Source organism: Notechis scutatus, chromosome 4 (assembly GCF_049901735.1).
Source record: "Notechis scutatus isolate UNSWTSFEM ecotype Mainland chromosome 4, rNotScu1.2, whole genome shotgun sequence".
Lineage (NCBI taxonomy): Eukaryota > Metazoa > Chordata > Lepidosauria > Squamata > Elapidae > Notechis > Notechis scutatus.
Window position 1 is genome coordinate 29437962 of NC_142012.1, and position 17236 is coordinate 29455197.

Here is a 17236-nt window from a genome sequence, read left to right on the forward strand (position 1 = left end):
TAGCTCCACAAGGTTGATTTTAATTCTATAAGCTTAAGAGAGGAGATCTGTTCAAACACCTGCCTTTTCCATCCAGTGGGGAAAAAACGTGGAAACTAACTTATTCATAAAGGAGACTATTTGCAACTCAGGATTGATATGAGGGGCCCTTGGTGCTCTCTGAGCTTGCTTTTTTCTTGCAGGCATTTCATTACCCAAAATAGGTAACATCATCAGTGCTAGTGAATAGGAAACTACCACTGATGATGTTACCTAGTTTGGGTAATGAAACATCTGCAAGCTGAGAGCACCAAGGACCCCTCATAACTTCTTCATCCTCCCCCTTTATTAGTTCTTCATTTTTGTACTTTGTAACTACGTACCACATTACTGAACATTTCAGTGGCTTGCTTTATTTGCAGGCTTCAAACAGTTTTGTGGAAAAGTTAGTTCATATATGGAGTATAAAAAGGCAGAGCAGCAGCTGAAAAAATTATCCTCCAAGATGAGAGATGGGAAAGGGCTATTGGGACCAATGAAAACAATTCAAAAGGATGGAATAGATTTTTCTCACTGTCCGGTTACGTACTTTATTGGGGAGGAGTTAGGAATGCAATGCTCAGAACCAGTAGGTGATGCCTATGTCCTTACTGAGAAGGAATGGTCCTCACACATCAATTGGAAAGGCAAGAACAGAAGCTAATGGTTCTAACCATACAGGATGCTTTTCTGTGATTTATTAAAGCAATTTAATGTCTTTGTTTGCATGATACACAGAAAGATAAAATAACTTCATAAGTTATCCTACCATCTTAGACAGAAATATGGCTGCTTAATTTGTGGTTCAATGGTCTATTTTGAAAGACTCATTCATATGCTAAGCATAGATAGGGTCTTGGATGTCATTCACGTAAATAACAGGAAACATCCTGAATTTTAGAATTAAGAAAATAAATAGGAATGCAGGAGCAGATAAACCAATGCTAAAACGTGCGACTTCAGCAATAAGAAACAGATCCCTTTCCAAGTTAAATATTACAGAGATTCTGCTTAGTCTCTTTCAATAGTCCTGATAATTTCTCATTCATGCTGTCCTGTACACCAGGGGTCCCCAACCGCCGGTCCGCGGACCCGTGCACCGGCCGCGGAACAAGCCTTACCGGGCCGCTGGTTGCTGGGCGCCGCCATCTTTTTGGTAAAAAAGCAATTTTTCAAAAAGATGGCGGCGCCATGCTTGGTGAGCTTTTCGGGTAGAAAGCCATTTCTACCCGAAAAAGCTCACCCTGAGCGCGCCATTTTGACGAAAAATCACTTCGGTGATGTCACCGGAAGTGATTTTCGTCAAAAAAGATGGCGGCGCCCAGCTGACGCCGGAACCGGGCCGGCGCCCAGCTGACGCCGGAACCGGGCCGCGGCGTCGAAAAGGTTGGGGATCCCTGCTGTACACCACTTATTTTATGGTGGGAGTCTGTGGAACTTGCTTCTGGACAGATATGCAAAAACTATATTTGATTTATTAATGCTGCTTTTGAATATGTTCTTTTAGCTATATTGCAAACTTCTGTGTTGGGGAAAGAAAAGCATCTCAAAGTAGCTCTTACCTGATGATAGCAATGGCATTGTGGCAATCTTTGATGTAAGAGTAAACATAGGCATTTCTTAAATAGAAAGAAATTTCATTTCTTTAACATTTAAAGACTAAACAGGCATTTCTTAAATATAAACAGTGTAGCATCTGCTCTCTTAAGATAAAACTTGTCTGGTATCCACCAGGAATTAGCTAGGCACAGTAATGAGGATGTTGCAACTCCTGTGCTAGCTACAGTTACAGAACAGTACTTCAGCAACCTCTGGAGCGTCATAACATCTCTTTCCTACAAGACACCAGAATATACATAAGTATCTTAATCATCTTAATCTTAACAGGGATTAAATTATCCTTGAAGTCAGGTAACTATGCATTTCTGTAAATGCATATTGGACTGCACCACTATTTAAATAGACAGTTCAATTTAATAAATCAAATGTATGAAATAGTGTTTCACTTTTGAGGGTGTGTTGCTTTTATCAGATTATGCAACCATGGTAAAACAGAACAGATGAGTGATAAAAGTAAATCTTTGACAAGGGAGATCAGCAAATATAACCATGAGCTGGTGTCCTTCAGAAGCTGAAACTGGAACTTCCAGAATTGCAGCCCAGCCTTGCCCAACATCCTGACTGGGAACTCTGGCAGTTGTCACTCCTATACCTAAGATGGGGAGCAGGAAAGGAGGAGCTAATGAAGCCAGGAGAAACTTCTTCCTAATGCCTGAGAATGCATCGCGGCCCTCTCAGAAGATACTTTGCAGGAGCTTCCACAGTGCATCCGTGTCCTTTCTCCACTGAACAATTAATAATTCTGGCCTCGTGACGTTATAACCCATTATGGCCAATTTAATGGGTAGCACCGTTCTATATTATTTGATATTGTGATATTTCTGTTACCGCCTTTACATTTTATTTCTTTTTGTCACATGTAAATTGCCATGAGGAGTGAGACAGCAAATAAACCACATGCATGCAGGCGCAATAAACTATAATCTCTACTTCGAGGTTTTGAGTCAGAATTGCGTCGTCCAACCCCCAGGGATCAAGGCTAAAAGTGCGGCTGCAGAAACGGCGGAGTCAAGAGGCCGGCTGAGACTTCAGAGGCAGAACCAGGGACGGAGGTTTCCTCTCCAAACCTACCTGTTCCTGCAGCTCTTTCTCTCTTTCCCTACATGAAATTCTTACAAAGAAGCTCTAAATCTTCTTGGATAAACGCACACAAGAAAGAAAGATCGCATCAGGACGGAGGGAGGGAGGGAGAAAGGAAGGAAAATCTCTCAGCAGTGGGTAACTAATATTAAAACAAATCCCAACAAGTAGTACCCCCACGATTCAAAAGGGAAATAATTCCCGGCCGCTTTTTAATCATCGGTCGCTTAGGTGCGCGCGCTCACACAACCCCTAGCCCTCTCCTCGCCCTCCCGAAGTGCGAGTCCCGCGACACGCGTCTCACGCCAGGAATTGAAAGCATTAGCCCCGCCCCCGCCCCGCCCCCCCCGGCCCGTTCTCACGCTTTAAACGCCGTGGCGTCGTCACAGAGCGGACGTAAAGTTTCGAAGAGGCGCGCAAGCCCTTTCCTCTCAGCCCCTCCGGACCTTTCCCACATTCCTTTTCCTCCCGGCCGCTGGCTCGGCTAACCCGCCGAGGCCACCCGCCGAGGAAGCCGGGCAGCGGGGCAGAATTGCTGCCCTCTCAAGCGCCTCCGTCCAACTTGAGGAAATACACGGGGTGGGCTCCTTCATTTAGCCTGCTTCTGCGGCGCTCTTCTTAGGACCCAGTTCTGGCGGCGGCGGCGCTCCTTCGGATTAGCGTTTGGGCGCCGCTTGGGGTCGTCCCGCGTCTCCCGGGAGGCTCTCCCCCGGGGGCAGAAAGTCCTAGCTGCTGAGGCCTCCGGGGTCCTGCCAGGCGGGCTTGCTGCCGCCGTCTTGCCCTCCAGAGCAGGGGACTTCAACTCCCAGAATTCCCCAAACCAGCTTTACTGGCTGGGGAATTCTGGGAGTTGAAGTCCGCCAGGCTTAAAGTAGCCAAGGTTGGAGACCTCTGCTCCGGAGCGAGGCGAAGCGCGCGCGAGTCTATTAGCGGTCGCGTGGTAGCGATGGCGGCTTTCAGAGAGCGCCTGTCACCGGAGACTTCCCCAGCGGCGGCGGGAGCGGCGTTTGACTGGTTTGGCCGCGGCCGGCGGCACCGTTGCGGAGCTGCTCCGTGCGGGAGGAGGGCCCGAGGGAAGTCCTGACCGACTCTCCTCCCCGCCCTCCTTTCCCTCGCTCCTCGCGGCCGCCCAAGCCTCTCGGCCAGCCCCGCCGCCGCCGCCGCTGCCATGGGCGTCCTGGAGCGGCTGAGGAAGGACTGGTTCATGCTGGGGATCGTCCTGGCCATCACCGTCGCCAAGCTGGAGCCGGCCTTTGGGGTGAAGGGGGGTAAGTCTCCCGGGGACGCTCCCGCCCCCCCCTTCACACTCGGGGCTCACTGGTTTGCCGGCCAAAAGAGAAACAGGCAGGGCTGCTGCCCCGGGTCGGAGCTGAACCCCCTTTCCGACCGCTGTCCGTCCCCCCCCAAAAAAATATCGGGGCTCAGTAGGACTGGGGGGGGTTGTCTCTGCCTGAGCAATGCAAGAGTGTTCCCTTCGTAACGGGGCAGCGCCGTTGGAGTCCAGCTGCCTTCCTCTTCCTTATGGGTTTCCTACCGTCCCTCCTTGGGAAGAGCACGGGTTCTGCCTTCAGGGGAAGAAGGTCGGACTCAAAACTCCCGGACGGAGTTGAGGTGACACGTTGCACGCCCGGCCGGCCCGCCAGCGAGCGCTGGGAGACACCACTTCCGCGTGGAAGGATCCGGCTGCAGTTGCAGGAAGAGGCAACTCGTGTGTGTGTGTTCGGCTGCTGTCGAAGTAGGGGTGAAGTAGTTCACACGCACTCCTTTAGGGCAGGCCGTAGCGCCTCACCAGTTAATTCACACGCACCTCTTAAGGCAGGGCTCTCCAAACTTGGCAACTTTTTAAGATTTGTGGTCTTCAACTCCCAGAATCCTTCAGCTAGTCATGCTGGCTGGGCAATTCTGGGAGTTGAAGTCCACCAGGCTTAAAGTTGCCAAGCTTGGCAACTGCCTTAAGGGCAAGCAGTAGTTCACACACACACCTTCAGGGCACCTAGTAGCCCCCCACCAGTTACACACATCCCTTCAAGGCAAGCAGTAGTTCACACACACCCCTACAGGGCACTAGTAGCCCCCCACCAGTTAGTTCACACAAATCCCTTCAGGGCACCTAGTAGTCCGCCACCAGTTAGTTTACACACACCCCTTCAAGGCAAGCAGTAGTTCACATGCACCCCTTCAGTGCACCTAGTAGCCCCCCACCAGTTAGTTTACACACATCCCTTCAAGGCAAGCAGTAGTTTACACACACCCCTTCAGGACACTAGTAGCCCCCCACCAGTTAGTTTACACAAACCCCTTCAGGGCACCTAGTAGCCCCCCACCAGTTAGTTTACACACACCCTTTCAGGGCAAGCAGTAGTTCACACACACCCCTTTAAGAGCAAGCAGTAGTGCACCACTTACAGGACTTTAAGGATATGCAACAAGTGTAGAAACTTCAAAGTCGTTCAAGCGATAGAGATTTACAGTTCGTAAATGGCTGTCAAATTTGATAAGCTGTTCCTAAATTAGGTCATGCTTATCAATAGGCATTATGTTTTAACCACTTCCTTGAACTCTTATTTTACCTGTTAATTCTTCCAATAGTAATAGATCTACCTATAAACTTTGAGATCATTTTGTATTGATTCTGGGCTGACTGAAGGCAACATTTAAACAACGTGTTAACTCTGATGTGTTAATGCAACTTGGGATAATAAGTGTAATCCTCTCTTCCTATGGAACATTATTTTTCTTTAATTGGAGATAATTACCACTTTTCTTCTGTGTGAAGTCCAGTACATGAATTACATATGTCTGTTGTCCTGCTGTTTGGGAAAACTTTTACCGGAACTTCTTTTTCTTCTAATTATAGGAGAGAACAGAATTTCCTTTTTTAGATAACCAAACGGATGGCGTCACTTTGTTAAATTTTGTGTTTACATACATTATATTGTGTGTATGTATACAGGACACCCACCTGCACTATTCTATTTTTATTATCACAGTTTATATACCACCTCTATCTTTTCACTTTGGATAAGCCAAAGGAATCTCAAGCAGCAGTGTATAAAAAAATCAAAATAATACAATAGCCACAACAAAGGGGAAGAGTAACTTTATTAATGTATTTTTTTTTAGTAAAGAGCCAGTTTGGTATAGTTAGGGCATCAGACAGGAAACCAGGAGACCAAGAGTTCTAGTCTCTCCTTAGGCACTAAGCCAGCTGGATGACTTTAGGCCAGTTGTTTTCTCTCAGCTCTAAGAGGGAGGCCTTGGCAAATCACTTCTGAAAAAAAATTGCCTTAGGCTTCTAAGATCCAGGAATCAAACTATCTCCAGCGAAAATTATGGCAACAACAGAAAAGGGTCAGAAACGAAGTGTTCTATGAGGCTACAGTTGATAAAGCTTGACTTCTTGTCCATAATACCTCACTTCACATGCAGTGGAACTTTTTCTGATCTAACAGGACAGGTAACCTCATTCTAGGTAACGCAGCCCTTAAGTTATATACAATGTTGGACACTATCTACTATAGTATGCAGTACTGAAATCAGATTGTGAGACCTATGTTTGTGCCTGTGATGTGTACTTAGTGCATTTCCTGTTTTGTGACAGAAGGGGAAACGGCTCACTGAATATACTGTAGTGTTTACTATCTACAGTCTTTACAATTATTTGTAAACTTTTGATTGGTAGAGAGATCATTCTGACGGTGAGAAATAGTCTTAAAAATGTATGTTTCCCAAACTCTACCTTTACAATTGTAAGATATGAATTGCCATCTATCAGCTTCTTTAGCATGTTTCTGTATTGTATACCATTTTTTCTAAAACCTCATGAGAAATTAATGTTTTTTTCTTAAGTGATTTAGTGATTAATTAGTGATTCTTATGTTGGTATAGTTGAGGAACTTGAATTATTATGCATAAAAGTTATATAGCCTCAAAATAAATCTCCCAAGATTGTTTTAAGTGATTATTTCCCATAGATTCTATAGATTCCATTCATTTCTTGCGAGACAAAATCAAGTGAATGTAGAATTTTCTATTTTCCATAATAGACAAATTCACCTTCTTTAATGTTCCTACAAGGGGGGATTTTGTGAGAAGTCAGTATATACTAACTAATATGTTGATTTATTTTAAAACGTATTTTTAAATAAATATTCTTTAGAAAAGTTCATGCCGTTCTGTTTTATTTAGTAACAAACATTTTCAAATGCAGCCTGCATCCTTGCTTCAACAAGTAGGCTACCTTAATAATACCTCTTAAATAGGCTTTTGATTACCCCCTTTCTTCCTTTCCAAAAATATCTTTCAAAATTTGATGTCTTTGTAATTAGAGATTCCTGAACAACTATGATAGTGGGCCTTTAGTCCTACAGATGTTTGACTTAGTAGTACTGACTTTTATAATATTTTGTAATAATTGTCCTCTATTTGGCCTCTCGTAAAATGCAAGCAGTGATCATATACAACAAACCTGAACCTAAGGGGGAAAAAAGTTAAAAAACTAACTATTCACATTATTGTAGTATCAAGGTGCCAAAACTGTGCTCCTCATGTTTCATTTTAATAGTGTGTTTTCTGGTCTTGTACTGAGAACTGCCTGAGGGAATAGTTCAGCCTGCATTACTTTGAGAAATATTAAGGGTCTTTTTGGCTGCCAAGAAAACATTGGTGTTTTTCTTCCCCAATTATCAGAACTTAAAAGCGGTGCCAGTAATGTTGATACATAAATATGATGAGTACCTATTACCCTGTTTTTGCATCATCAAAGATGTATGGCATTTTAGACTTCCGGTTTGTCGGCCCCGCGAGCGGCAGGGATTTGCGAAGCTGCGCGATCCTCGCCGCTAGCCGCTTCTGGGGCTCCGACCCAGGCGGAGTGCGAGCTAGGCTGCCCTGCAGGGGCAGCTGAAGGTAGGGGGATCCGGAGAGGGGTTTGGGGTGTTGCAGACCCCCTCCCGCCGGTAGAACCCCTTTTCCCAGGACGGTGCAGCGGTGGTCCGTAATGGCCGCCACAAAGAAGCTGGCAGCCGGGTAAGAATGCGCAGGAGGAAGTGGAGAAAGTGCTTGAGAGGAGAAAGTTTTTCTTGGCTCCTAGGACTCTAAGACATATTTAATAAAATTCCTGAAAAGTATGACTTTCTGAATAATACCTGCCAGAAGAGGAAAAAAGCGGCAGTTTGATGGTGCTGAAAGGATAGGTTTGTTGGGAGAAGAAAGAAAGGGAAAAGGTGGAGAAAAGCTACAATGTTTTGAAATTAAATGAAAAAAAGGAATTTTTTATGGATAATGGATAAAGTATAATTTTTTTAAAAAGATTTTGCAAGGTACATAAGATGAGATGGTAGTATTGTAATGGTTTAAGAGTTAAGAGATTAAAATGTTAAAATGTTTAAAAATGATTGGCTTTAAAATTTAATAATAGGGGAGGTTTAGAATACTGTTTTAATTAAAGAGTTTAATAAGATTATGGTATTGATGTTATTATAAAATTTTTATTATAGTATTTTTTTTAATATTTGGATTTATTGTCTAATTATGTACTTAATTATTTTGGATGTACTAGTTAGATAGAATGTACCAAGCAAAATCGGATTGGGTATTGGATATTATTTTAAAGATTAATTTGATTAACTTAGGGGAGATAGAAAGGCATCATACTCTGATTAATGATTTCAGGAGAAACTTATTTTCTTCTTCCTTATAAGGAATGAGACAAAGGGATGATAAAAAATGGACAAAAGATACAAATATAATGATTCAAACTAAGATGATTAATTAAGATAGAATTAAGAAGGGTGAAATATGTGGAGAAGTTAATATAGAAGGCTTAGAATGGTAAATAAAATAAGTAATGATATGTAAGATGAGCATGAATATAATTGAAGTCCATGAAGAGAGAGATACCTGGGTCCAAGTTACTTTCCAAAAAGATTTTTTTATGTTTTGTGTGTTGTGTGTATATGTTTTTTTGGGGGAGAATTAGTAAAAACTTGTAGAAATATAGAATGAGAATAATGGTAACTAAGTCAGAAAGAAATAGATGAAATAATAATAATGATATTGAATAAGAGTAAAGAGAAGTAAAGAGAAATTGAATAAGAGGTTTTTGTATGTTATATGGAAATGGTTTAAAACAGAATCATAATTTATCTGACTTGTTAAATTTACAATGAAAAAAGGTTTAAACATGTAATGAATAATGATAATTTGTGTGTTTTAAAAATTAATAAAACTTGTTTAAAAAAAAAAGATGTATGGCATTTTGCAGATTCCTATGTGAAGTGAAATTTAAAACCAATCAGAAGGCAGTCATGTCTTTCCCCCACATTTTGTTCCTTTCTAAATATAGCCTCTAGTGAATAATGGTGTGACAATTACCTAACTTTTCTTCTTAAACAGCAGAATACAAAGAAACTTGGGTCTTTTACTACCATCTGCTATTACTGTACCTGCTTTGTAGAAACATCAATCTCTTTATTATACAGTCTGGTCGTGACCATAATTCGTTCCATAACTTTGGCCCTAGCCCGGTTTTGTCATGACCTGAACCTAATTTTGGAAATTTGGTGCTTACAAAAAAAAAAAAAATGGCGCGGAAGGGGAAAACGGCTGCAAAAAGAAAATTGTGGATTTTTTAGTTGGAACCCGATTTGGTCATGGTCAGAAATGTTCGTGACCAAAGGTTCATTTCATGTAAAATGGACATTATTTTCTCTTTGAATCTGGACTTTCAGGATTACCTACAATGGCTAAAATTAGTAGAAACTTGCTTTAAAGTGCATGTCCAGATCTTGAGATCTTATTCTTTCTACTGCAAATATAGTTTAAGATGGCATGAAATGAAAATTACATAATTAACCATCTAGAGAACTAGACCTTATGGCTGCCGTTACTGAGTTATATGCATCTATTGCTCTTAATCACAAGGTTATTGTTAGTTTTGACAAGGCAGCCAATTGCAACAAGTTCTAGATTGAGGAGAGAGAGAGAGAAAGAGAGAGGGGGGGGGAGGGAGGGAGGGAAGAAGAAGAGGGAGAGAGTAGGAGAGAATTCTGATTTAAACTTCTCTATAGAATGCACAGTTGGAGAGAATATCTTAATATCCGTCTATAAATGTTAAAGGGAAGACTTACAGAAGTTTGTTGCTTTTGTTTACTCTTGCTTCAAATGTGTTTTCTCTTCCAGGACCACTGAAACCAGAAATCACCATCACATATGTAGCTGTCTCTGCTATATTCTTCAATAGTGGGCTATCCCTGAAAACAGAGGTACTACAAACTGAATATTCATCTTTTATTTATTCATTTGTTACTTAAATAATAACAAAATTCTAGGTTATTTTAAGAGTCTGGTAGTAGGGCCACATTTTAAAATGACGACATTATCACTGTTAGTTGTATGTCAGTCTTCCTCATTTTTAACTTCAAGTTCAGAATTCCCCAGTTGCTAGGTCTCTTTTTTAAACCTATTTTTAAAATTGATATTAGCAAAATCTGTGGGATAGATTTCATGTCTCGAGATGACTGTATTGTAAAAGAGCACAAGCTTTGGATTGCTTCTTGTTAATCCTCAAAGATATAATTTTAAGGCTTTTCAGCACAGCCACTCACTCCAAACATATAGCCATGATTTCCCTCCCCTTTTTGTGCAAGAATTGACTGAAATCCTTTCAATGAAGTCTATGAATAAGTAAAAAAATGAAATAAATAAAAATATTCAATTTGTACTTAATTATTGTAGACAATGTCATGTCATATATTTGTGTATATCACTGTGAGTTCAACCTGTTATTTACTAAATTTAGAAACAGATTTTTTGAAAATATGTGCAGCTAATGTACAGTATCTAATGATACTAATTTGAGCAATACTAACTTCAGCTGTTAAAACTGCATCCTTTTTCTTCTTTTGTTTTGCAGGAGCTGACAAGTGCTTTGATGCATGTAAAATTGCATCTTTTTGTGCAGATCTTCACACTTGTATTCGTCCCAACAGTTATATGGCTATTTCTTCAGCTTCTATCTATTACATCTATAAATGAATGGCTTTTAAAAGGGTATGTTTTAAGCAGTGAACTATTTATTGCTGCTCTCCCAGTAATGCACTTCCAGTAATGCTAGCGTATTTTTAAAAAATAGTGAACTTATTTTTTTTTGTGCCGCTTAATGGTTTGACGCTTGCTGTTAGGTTACTCTTTCAGAATTTTTATTCCACATATAAAGGCTTGGCAACAAATTTTATATGTAGGGACTTACAATTCATGTCTCTTTTTAACATGCCTGTGCTATATTTGCTGACCACTTACAAAGAGTATTGGAGTAAGAATACAGTAAGTCATGGTAGAATAGAAGGATACTTGTTGAGTGTTCATGAAATAGCATACTGAATTGTAAAACACAATTATGTAGAGGTTTCTTTTTCAGCACCTTGCATTTAAAATATGGTGACTTGAGAAGTCCCTTATAGTCACTATTACTCATAACTTTGAATTTTATTTAATATGTAAATGTGTTTAACTAACTAGTAGTCATAGAAAATGGAAAAGTAAGAAGTGTCAACCTCAACAAAAATGTCAGGAACTAGCCAAACGGGTAGCATAATTGATGAATGAAAATACATTAATGTAGAATTCTTTTTTATTATATATAGTATTTCTCTGAAAATGGAAACAAGAAAGTCATATGTTTATCTAGGAAGTTATTGTGATGTCTAGAATCATGTCCAGAAAGGAATGATTATACATTCCTCAATGTAGTAGATTTGGAGGCCATTGAACAGTTGAGGACAATAAAATTTGAATGGTGAAAGTGTTCAGGAATTGTACCTTGAGCCTCAGTAATGCTCCAGTCACTTTTTCTCTGTCCAATGGAATGTTTCTAGATGATTTCCAATGTGTACAATTGCTAATAAATAATAAGAAAGTTATTCAGAGACATTTGATCAGCTATTTGTAAGCAGAAGATTCAGAAGTCATTTTATATTTAAATTAGTCATTTAGCAAGTAGTACACAGCTATGCCCCCTTTTGTATCGAACATTTAGAGATTAATTAGAAAAATAAAATTTATATTCATTTATCCTTCTCTAGTTTACAGACAGTAGGCTGTATGCCTCCGCCTGTATCTTCAGCAGTGATTTTAACTAAAGCTGTTGGGGGGAATGAGGTAAGATTTTTATGTTTTGTTTTCTCATTATTTGTTTTTTTTAATTACATGTTTTTTTAAAAAAATACTATACATTTTAAATATCTGTTTAATATCTGTTTTAATACCTGTTCTGGTTTCTGTTTAATATCTATTTTAATATCTGTTCTGGTTTCCGGTATCTTAACAGTACCTGCAGCAAATAGGTTATTATGAATCCCACGGTTTAAAAAAAAAAAACAATTTGTCTAGAATAGAGCAACAGAACTTATGGAGAACAATATGTTTGCTTCGTACATCAAGCAATGTAGATTTTATATTTCTTGCACACTTCTGTCAGACATATATTCTATTTGGTTTTATGTTTTTGCTTCTCTTAAATTTAGATTTTTTCCCCCCAAAATCTTAAATCCCAAAGGTGCTTTTCCAAAAGGCAACAATATTTTCTTGGTTTTTTTTCTCTTGAAAAAATTTCACTTCTCATCCAAGAAGCTGCTTTAGTTCAGTCTTATAGAACTGAAGAGGCTTCTTGGATGAGAAGCAAAATGTTTTCAAGGAGAAACAACCCCCCCCCCCCAAGAAAGATAAGTTGATTTTTGGAAAAGTACCTTTGGGAGAGCTGTGACACAGATGATTGTAGCCAAAATCTTAAGTTTATCCTATCAAAAGCCTTAGCTTTTGAACTGTCAAAAATATACAAAGAAATCTCATGTAGAATGAACTCAAAAATGGAAGTGAGTTGAGGAAAGTGTTCAGCATATGGTTTCTAGCGGTCTTTCTACCTAGTAATAGCAGCTGTGTTCTAGGTCATGTACCTTGGGCAAAGCACTCTTAAGAACAAATCAGCAGCATACCTAGTCACTATCCAATTCCTAGATGTGCTTGTGAATGCAACCATTCTGGCCCTCTTGGATCTCACAGCAACTTTTGACCTCATTGACTATGGTATCCTTCTGGACAAGCTAGGATTCTTTGAGGGTATCGGAGTATTACATACTTCACTCCTGGTGTGATCTTGGTTGGTTGACTTCTCCTGAACAAAGTAACAATGGAGCTGAATTGCCTTAATTTGTATACCACCTGCCTGACAAGGGACTGGCAGAGTCCAAACTCTTTGGAAATAGCTTTGCAATCTTTTTCTGCTTGGTAAGCATCAACATCTTCCACACTTGTACCAATTTTCATCCTGTTGATTGAAACAACTTTAACTTCATGTTCAACTGAACTGATAATCCTAGGAGATTCACATACTTTTGCACACTCAAATATGTAACTTTGGATCATTTTCCTCAATAAATAAATGAGCAATTATAATGTTTTTCATTCACTTGTTTTACTGTGTTCTCATCTATCAGCCCAAAGAAAGGTGCAGCTTTTTAAAAGTAGAGTTAATGTGAATAGCTTCACATACAAGAATTGTGAAGCATATCAATATTTCTTGTTTCATGTGTTATGTCTGAGCTTGTTGTATGACTCTATGAATCTAATTGACTGAAAATAGTTGCTCCTGTCCTCGGGCTTAAGTCCTTCTTAATCAATGACAGGATCCTGGATGTAGGTTACTGTCATCAATGGCCAATTACCTCTGCTTCCTTTCTAATAGTGACAGCATGATTTGCTAATTATTTTCAAGTTTGACATGGCTTCACCACATTCTTTGAAAGGCTTTCCCTGTAGATTTGGTTACACCTTTAAATTTACATTAATTTCATCTTTTTTTTAATTCAGAGTTCATATGGTATTGCTTTGTATAAAGATACACTAAAACCATTTGTATAATGATATACTAAACCATTTTATAAGAAAAACCTTGGCAGGTCCCTTGGGATAAAGTAAATTATTGCATGTGAACTTTTAAGTCATAGACCAAGGTCACAGCAGCTGGAGTATGTTTTTAAAAGGTTCTATCTCTGCTTGGAAAACAAATGAAACCTCTCATCATTTAAATTTAAAATTATAGCTTTAACAGACTTATCACGACTGGATAAAATATCAAGTTCATAGGGGACATGGTGGATTCTGAAATTGTGTAAGAATAGTTCAGGAGATATGCTGATCTCTTTTCTCCTTTGCATTCTTGATAAAAACAAGAGTTCACAAAGATCAGGATCTTTATAATAGTCTGCTCTTGAATAAAATCAATTCATATATAGAAAGTTTTGTTTATTAGCCTGCTTTGATTTCTTTGTGATAATATTTTCTCTATTTTCTTAGAGGAACAGTTTATCTTGAAACATCGGTTAAAGTGTACTGGAAATGTTTTTATTTATGCCCATGCTCACAGGTCTGTTGTGATGCATTTTCGGTATTACAATATACCTGTGAGAGGAAACTGGGATTGGCCTGAGTGCAACCTGTGTGCACAAAGCTATAAAATATTGGAACTCAAGGCTACAGCAATATTCCAACTCTTGTAGAAACCTTCATTACTTGATGTATTCAGAATCCTCTAGTCAGGATGTACTTTTGTGGTCACCAGGGAGGTTGCATGACACACACCAGGGCAAGTCTCAGTTAAACTTAAATGGTTAAATCTGCACATATTTCTTTCTTGTAAGGCTGTTTGCTGCCAAATACATAGTTCTTAAAGTTGGGGTAATTCCATGGAGAATATAATGAGCAGTCTTGATAATAAAACAATTCTATCCCTTGTAGTGATAGAAAAGTATTAATTAACTTGTGACTGAAGCCTCCCAGGGCATATCTGCGATGAGGAGAAAGGAAGGAAACTCATTTCATTCTTGACTATTCTTTCCCCATTTGTGAAGCCAGACTAATGGTAAATGTTCAAGGACCATACTGAGATGATTTTAGTCCTTAAAGGTATTCTGAGTACTAACCAGGAACCTGCTGAAACAACCTGAAAGAGAAAAGCAGAGATCGGAAGAATAATCTTCAGGTTCTTTGTCATCTTGCAGGACTGTTCCCTGATGGTTGAACAAACCCTGGTTAATTTTCTTTAGAGTTACATATAAAAGTACATATATAACCTTTTTAGGGAAAACGGCACTATCTAGACCAGGGGTTGCCAACCTTTTGGACCTCAGGGACCACCAAACTTATAATTTTAAATCCCGCGGGCCAGAGACCCTGGGAAAATCCCCCCAAAAGTCTGCAGGAAAATCCCCCCCCCCAATTTTCCTACCGATTGATCATTCTTTACATGGGATCGCAGGAAACCATCTCCAGCTCATTCTCAGGGGGAGAGAGAAAGAGAGAGAGAGAGACTTTTGGCTTCATGCAAGGAAAGCAGCAGAAGTCTTTCTTTCTCTCCCTCAAACTCTGCCAGAAATGAGTCTTTCTGAGACTTCCCATGCCGGCACAGCCTCTTGGAGCAGGATGCCTTGCAGGGTCCCAAAGACTCATTTCTGGTGGAGAAAGACTCATTTCTTTTGCTGCTTTCCTTGCATGCAGCCAAAAGCAAAAGAAGAAAGAAGCGGAAAGAAGTAGCCCGGTGGCCAGGCAAGGTGCGTGGGGCAAGTTCCCCCCCTCCGCCCTTTCCCCCTCCCCTCACTACCTCATGTTCACAATACAAGTGTTCCCGTGGCCCATGTGGGCGGTGTCTTGTGTTCCTTGTGGGTGGAGCCTTGTGTTCCTTGTGGGCGGCGTCTTGTGTTCCCGTGGGCCATGTGGGCGGCGCAGCCTTGTGTTCCCACGCAGTCTGGATTACTTTGGGGGGTGCTTTAGAGGTGACATTTCTCTGCGGACCACCAAAATTTTCTCGTGGACCACCAATGGTCCCCGGCCCACTGGTTGGCGACCACTGATCTAGACTGTGGAAAGAAATTAAAGGCATGGACTAAGAAAGGGAAATAACATACAGCTAAAGCTAGTCAATATGACATAGTTTATGCTGCAGCTTTCTATCCTTCTTAGTTATCTGTCTTTCTACTTTGTGTATTGTTTTAGTATTTTTTATGCTTTGAACATCTCTTTCCTCTCCTCCCTTTCCTCCTCCTCTCCTTCGTCCTCTCTATCTCCCTCTCCAGCATTAACTCCATACAACATGATAATCTTTTTTTTTTTTAAAACAAGTTTTATTAATTTTCAAAACACACAAGTCATCATTATCCATTACATATTTAAACCTTTTTCCATTATAAATTTAACAAGTCAGATGAACTATAATTCTGTTTTAAACCATTTCCATATAAACATACAAAAACCTCTTATCCATTTTCTCTTTATTTCTCTTTACTCTTATTCCATTTTATTATTATTATTTCATCTATTTCTTTCTGACTTAGTTACCATTACTCTCATTCTATATTTCTGCAAGGTTTCATTAATTCTCCCCCAAAAAAAACATATATACACAACACACAAAACATAAAAAAATCTTTTTGGAAAGTAACTTGGACCCAGGTATCTCTTTCTTCATGGACTTCCACTGTATTCATGCTCATATTACATATCATTACTTATTTTATTTACCATTCTAAGTCTTCTATATTAACTTCTCCCCATATTTCACTCTTTTTAATTCTATCTTAATTAATCATCTTAATTTGAGTCATTATATTTGTATCTTGTCCATTCTTTATTGTACCTTTGTCTCATTCCTTATAAAAAAGAAAAGAAATTTCTCCTGAAATCACTAATCAGAGTATGATGCCTTTCTATCTCCCCACTAAATGAATCAAGTTAATCTTTAAAATAACACCCAATACCCAATCCGATTTTGCTTGGTACATTCTAACTGAATAATACATCCAGAATAATTAAATACATAGTTAAACAATAAATCTAAATATTAAAAACAAATACTATAATAAAAATTTTATAATAACATCAATACCATAATCTTGTTAAACTCTTTAATTAAAGCTCAATATTCTAAATCTCCCCTCATATTATTAAATTTTAAAACCAATCATTATTAACATTTCAACATTTTAATCTCTTATCAACTCTTAAGCCATTTAAGTTTTCTATTTCTAATACAATACTACAATATCATCTTATGTACCTTGCAAAATCTCTTTGCAGAAATTATACTTATCCTTTATCCCTAAAAAGATTCCTTTTTTCCCATTTAATTTCAAAACTTTGTAGCTTTTCTCCACCTTTTCCCTTTCTTTCTTCTCCCAACAAACCTTTCTACCCCCTTCTTCTAGCCTCTGCCTTACTGGCTTCCCTTCTCTGTCATATTCCTCTTCCCTTTTGTTTACCATCATTATATTGATTTTGCACCTTATTTTTCCCTTTCTTAAATGTTTTTTTAAATCTTAAGTCCTTTATTTCTCTTCCTTTCCCTCTTCCTTCCCACTTGGTCGAGTTCTGAGATTTATTAAAGATGGCTTCCTCTCCTTCTTCTTCTTCTGCTGTCTTCATCTGTTGCAATGTTTGTTGATAGTTAATGGCGCCATTTCCAAAAAAG

The 17236-nt window shown here is 39.4% G+C and overlaps 1 protein-coding gene across 2 annotated transcripts in view; it reads left to right on the forward strand.

The window, feature by feature from the left end:
• The first annotated feature begins 3176 nt into the window (after positions 1–3176).
• Positions 3177–17236, forward strand: part of SLC10A7 (solute carrier family 10 member 7) — a 145203-nt gene continuing 131143 nt past the window's right edge. Inside the window, exons 1-4 of one of the 2 annotated variants that reach the window (XM_026668776.2) lie at positions 3177–3986; positions 9901–9983; positions 10634–10770; positions 11802–11877. In XM_026668776.2, coding sequence (XP_026524561.1) covers positions 3887–3986; positions 9901–9983; positions 10634–10770; positions 11802–11877 — 396 coding nt within the window. In that variant the 5' untranslated portion in view covers positions 3177–3886. The remainder of the gene's footprint in view (positions 3987–9900; positions 9984–10633; positions 10771–11801; positions 11878–17236) is intronic. The other variant, XM_087963064.1, reaches the window with a different exon arrangement.